This window comes from Nestor notabilis, unplaced genomic scaffold, assembly GCF_000696875.1.
Source record: "Nestor notabilis isolate BGI_N333 unplaced genomic scaffold, ASM69687v1 scaffold17004, whole genome shotgun sequence".
In the NCBI taxonomy this organism is placed as follows: Eukaryota; Metazoa; Chordata; class Aves; order Psittaciformes; family Psittacidae; genus Nestor; species Nestor notabilis.
The window spans coordinates 10,551-16,191 of NW_009925324.1; the positions used below are offsets into that span (position 1 = coordinate 10,551).

Genomic DNA, 5,641 nt, shown 5'->3' on the forward strand with positions numbered 1-5,641 from the left:
ATAAACAGTGTAAAGCTACCACCTTAACAACACTGCTATCAGACCTGGGGGGACTCCAGCAAACATGGGCATGTTCTTAGCTACCTGAGCAAAACGCCTGTGTGTGCTACTGGGAAACAGTGGGCTGACACAGATGTCTTCTTGAGCTCATCTCAGCTACTTGGTTCATCTCTGTGTTTTGTCAGTGTGCACTCATAATTGCTCTCAGTGATCTCCCATAAACACTGTGTGATTAGAACTCTTACTGACCAAATGAATGCAAGCCATTACCTCACTCTCTGACCAGTTACCAGCTCTCCTATAAAACCCTTACATAGCATATATATAGAGGTGGTATTCAAAACACCTGTAGCAACATAACCACATTCTGCTGGGTTAAAAAGCATCCCTTATTTTCTTCTTCACTGTATTTCCCTATTGCTTCTGTGAAACACGCAAAGAAAAATCTCTCGAGCAGTGAACAGAAAAAGCACTCCCTCACTTTGAAATCACTTGATATACCCTGTTTCTCCCTGCTACAGTCAGAATTAACTCATCTTTTTTATAAAAAGAATAGATTTATTTTACTTTGCCCAAGGTAATTAAAGATTCACTCTCATAATAGTTTTTGAAGGAGGTATGATATTACCCATCTTTTTGTTTTGCTTTTTAAAAAACAAACAGACAGCTATATATTTATCTAAGCATAAAACTGAGCTTTCATGAACTTTAAGATTTTACACCCAAGCAGATGACTGTCACACTACAATCAGTTTTGACTCATGGGCAGGAGTACACCCTGAATTTTATTTTTTTTTTTTAAACCACTTCATCCATTCAGATTTAAACTCAACAACTCCCCCTTTCGATAATAGAAGTGAAAGTATGTCATTTTAGCGCATTTAAGCAATCACTTGTTACATCATGGAAAAGATACTGATAAAACTATCAGTTTTGATAAAGTTGTTACCTTTTAACGGTGTATAAAGGTTTGGTTGATGCCCCGCTGGTATCTCGGGTTCATTACTGTCATAAGCCTTTGCTTTTTCCTTTGTTGGATTCTCTTGAGGAAAGTAAATTGAAGGATTGCCTGTCAGAAGGCAAAAAAAGAAAATATATGTCCTAGGTTCAGCTATAGCAGTCATTTTTTCTCCTTCTTAGTAGCTGGTGCAGTGCTGTGTTTTTGACTTTCAGTCTGGGAACAACGCTGATAACACCGATGTTTTTAGTTGTTGCTCAGTAATGTTTACTCTGACCAAGGACTTTCTCAGTCTCATGCTCTGCCAGGGAGGAGGGGAAGCCAGGAGGAAGCAGAGACAGGACACCTGACCCAAACTGGCCAAAGGGGTATTCCATACCACAGCACGTCATGCTCAGTATAGGAACTTGGGGGAGTTACCTGGAAGGCCCAGATCGCTGCTCGGGTCGGGCTGGGTATCAGTTGGTGGGTGGTGAGCGGTTGTGTCCTTTTCCCTTGTTATTCCTCTTATCATTATTATTGGTAGCAGTAGTGGTTTGTATTATACCTTAGTTACTGGAGTGCTCTTATCTCAACCCGTGGGAGTTACATTCCTCTGATTCTCCTCCCCATCCCTCCAGGAGCGGGGGGAGGCAGGAAGGGTGGGTGGGGTGGAGTGAGTGAGTGGCTGTGTGGTTCCAAGTTGCCGGCTGGGCTTGAACCACGACAATATAAAAAGAAGACTGGTATAGGTGCACTATCATTTGTGCTCATAATATCACAAAACTCAAGGACCAAGACACAGTTTCAGAATATACATGATCTAAATCAAGTGATTTTCAAGTTGTGATCTCCCAAGAGTTACTTACTTAAAATATGCCCAAAAGCAACTAAGACTTGAAAAGCTTATAGTAAATTTGAATTCACTACAACGCCACAGTTGATTGGGGGTTTTTTTCCCCTTTTTATTTTTTAATTTTCATTTTTTAGGAGCCCATGGCTTAAAAACAGTTGAAAGCAAGCCAGACATGAAGACACCAAACGCTGAGAGCCAAGAAATGCCTTACTCTAAGGGGATTCAGCGCAAACTAGTAAATATACGAGCATGGGTGTAAAGAGAATTTTTCCCATAGCTTTGGGCAAACAACTTACAAACAATTAATTGTGCTCCTCCACAGCATTGGGCAGAGGGGCAAAGAGAGAGAAGCAAATATAGAACATAAGTCCCCTTTTTATGTAGTCCAAGCCATCCTTTAGTTGGGTCTCCTTTTCTCTCTCTTTCTCATTAACCGTAACAGCAATCTAGGGGACCTATAATTTTATCGCCTCATATAGCTGGAAAGAATCTAAACCAACACATTTATATTATTTGCGAAATTTCACAGCCATTCAGATGCTGAAACTAAACTTAGTTAATGTTAACTAAGTTAATGTAGTTAATTAACTACAAAGAATAAAGCCCTGTAAGATGGCAGGAGTCACAGAGCAAAGGTCAGGGCTGGAAAGCCAGTCAAAAGCAGAACATCAGGAGAAGAGATTTGAAAGGATAAAGTGTAATCACATAGTTGCCCAGATTCAAGGTAGGGGGAAATAGTTCAGGGTATGGAATGAAAGCTGTTAATACAGCTGTCGAACACAGATCATGAAACAATGATCACACTGAAGGGCGTAAGTAGAGGAAACAGCAAAGGGAAGAAAACAATTAGTAAAACTTTTTCTCTATAACGTCCACACTGGGCCCTTTTTTTCTTTTAACAGTACTGGGTTCTCCCAGGCTTTCATGTATTTCTGTAGCTCTTTTACCATATGTGTGAGAGCAACACATAGCTTGCCACCTAGTGTTTATTAATTTTTACTTCAAGAAAAGAAACCATAGCCTTTTTCTAATATGTTCTGGCAGCTTTAGTATGCCAGTGTATACAAACCATAAAAAGGAGGAAAAAACACCAAACCAAAACAAACCACAAATATAAACAAGCAAGAAAACTGTAAGTTTTACACAAAGATATTAAGTCATGGGTACAATAGTAAAGTATTTGCACATAGTAAGATACTGTATTTTCAAAACCATCTTAAAAAGTTGTTAAGTGACTGACTCCCCACCAAGCTAAGAACGAAGATACTCACCAAATTACTTGATCTTCAGGAATGCAAAACAACATACCCATAATATTTCACTATGTACTGAGGCTTTGCAAGGAAAATCTCACTAGTAGCAGTAGCGAGTAATCACAAGACCAGAAAGATGTATGAATCTAAAGACAGCTACTCATGCAGTCCATACTTTCTAATTAATCTCCCCTTCGTTGAATCAATCAGTATCCTATGTCTCTCAGTGTTCTTAAAAGTTGTTGTAAAAAGGTAAGATTTAAATACATATGACTTCATTTCTTACATGAAGACAGCTTGTGAATCAGCACCTTCTGAAACAGTAGCTATCACAAGCAGTAAGAGTGCGAGCAGACAGCACACATGGCATCCCCTCCAGAGGAAAGTACACTTCCCCTTTTTATGAACTTTAACTGTCCTAGAAATATATATAAATTCCAGTCCAGACATGCCTGTTCTTCCCTTACAAGGCATTAAGCCTCCTACCCAAAAGATCGTTCCTGATTCCCAGCTGGTGAGGATTTCCCAATCCACCTTAAATCTGCTAGCCAGCCACCTACTGCACAGTCACCTGCCAAGAGAGAGTGGTCTTCTTACTATACCCATTTTTAATCAAAGGGATTAGAAATCTGTGAGTTCATAAACTACAGGTTTATAAACCAAAATATAAAGCCACTATTTCAACGTAACAGACCTTGTTCTTTTAAGTCTGGTACATATCTACACCTATGGGTTAAATCTTTTTCAACAGAGACAAGCCTGCAACAAACTTGCTGGAATGTATTCACAGCAATGACAGACAGCATAAACTCCAGTGCCAAAACCACCCAGCGCCTGCCTTTAACTCATACAGTCATACACCCTACTTGTGTATTTTAAGACAACTTAAACGGAGGTTGCAAGCATATGAATCTTTAGCTTGTTGATCTAGAAGATGCCTGATACAGGGCAGGGTTTGTAGGCTTTTCTAACTTTTTAGCTCTAGAAGCAAGTTTCCTAATCTATATTTAAAACTTCTAAGCAGAAGCCAGAAATCAGTTTCTCTAGTTGTGGTTTTGCTTCCATTCTGCACAAGGGAGCATGACAATCATGTCCTTATAAAAATCTACCCTGCTTGTCCTGCTGCCTCACAGACCATGCATTCCCCTAAACTCTGCAGAAAAAAAACCCCAATACTGTACAGGACTGAGGGGGGAAATTCTGTTTTCATTCCTATACAAAGTATTAGGGTCTCTCAACATCATACTTTTATGCCTTTTGTGACTATAATGTAATACCACTATTAAGAGTTTGGGGAGGTGGGGGGACGACATTTCTCCCCCAGTCTCATTTTTAGAGACGCCTACTTAAATAAAAACAAACAACCCACTCCTCTGTACTTGCCAAGGTAGCCCAGCCACATTTAAAATACTACACATTAGTACCCTGTTAGACATTGTTTGGGAGTAGCAGCTTCCCACAGCTTTTTCCAGATAAACCCTTGTACTTTCCAAAAAAATACTCATAACCCCTCTCTTCCTCCCTCAAGATTTTTCCACACCTCCAGCAAATTCTGCTTCTGAAGCATAATATTGGCAACCTTTTTTAAGGACAGTGCCACATAACTAAGGCCATGCCCTGCAGTTGTAAGAAGAGCTTGGTGACAGCCCTTATCCATCTGAAAATTGCCACATACTAATAATGTACACAGTCCAATCCAAAATTGACCAACAGACTAAAAGGGAAGGAAATACAGACAATTTGCTTGCAGTTTTCTGAGGGAATGACAGGCTAAAGACATGTGACTGTATTACACAAAGTTAACATCTCTGAGATAGGATACTGTTTTCATCAGCTAAAGAAACAAGGTACCACACAGAGCTAACCCAACAGTTTGTCCAGCCCAGTGTCCAGGACCAAGTACTGGTATGTGCTTGGTATTTCACAGAAAAGCCAGGAAAGCCCAAATTATTCACTTCCTCATAAGCAACGTTGCTCAGTGCACCAAGCAGAATCTTCCACTGATCTGTTTTTGCAGCTCAAGATACTTAAATTCAGCCTTTACAAACCAAGCAGTGTCAGTAAAATAAGTTATTCCCTATTTTAATGCTGTGGCAAAATAGTGCTCCAGGTGATGCACTAGGTAAAACAGCCACCTAAGAGCTTCAGCATGCTCTACATGCACCAATCCTTCTGGAAGAACAGTAAGCACTCCTAATCTCTTAGGTTTGTAATACAAACCACTGCAGGATTTCTTCACCTGTATGCCAGAATCACAGTAAAACCCACAAAGGAGCCAAAACCCAGTAAACTCAATTTCCTCCAGTCTTGAGCATTTCAGCACTTTGCAAGCAGCACCCATAGTAACCTCTCAAAGTTAAAACCTACCTGGCGATCTACATGCTTTAATAGGGGGCCGAGTCAAGGAGTCTGGAATCCCAAAATGATGCTCGTCCCCTAAAACGAGAAGCAGGTGAGGGGCGCGGCAAACCCGTTCAACTCCGTTCAAACCCACCGGACTCCAGCCTGACAGCTTTCCAAGAGCACCAAACACCCCTTTCAGACTCACTGGGACGCCCCAGTGTTTCCGGCGAGGCTATCTGGGAGGGCACCCCC

General features: G+C 40.7%; 1 protein-coding gene across 1 annotated transcript in view; it reads right to left on the reverse strand.

Moving 5' to 3' along the window:
- The window catches only part of LOC104404557 (torsin-1A-interacting protein 1-like), a gene marked incomplete at its 5' end in the record, with an annotated part of 9,799 nt that extends 4,317 nt beyond the window's left edge, over positions 1-5,482 (reverse strand). The window contains 2 exons of the mRNA XM_010013013.1: positions 950-1,069; positions 5,414-5,482. Coding sequence (XP_010011315.1) covers positions 950-1,069; positions 5,414-5,482 — 189 coding nt within the window. The remainder of the gene's footprint in view (positions 1-949; positions 1,070-5,413) is intronic.
- Between the last annotated feature and the right edge of the window lie 159 nt (positions 5,483-5,641).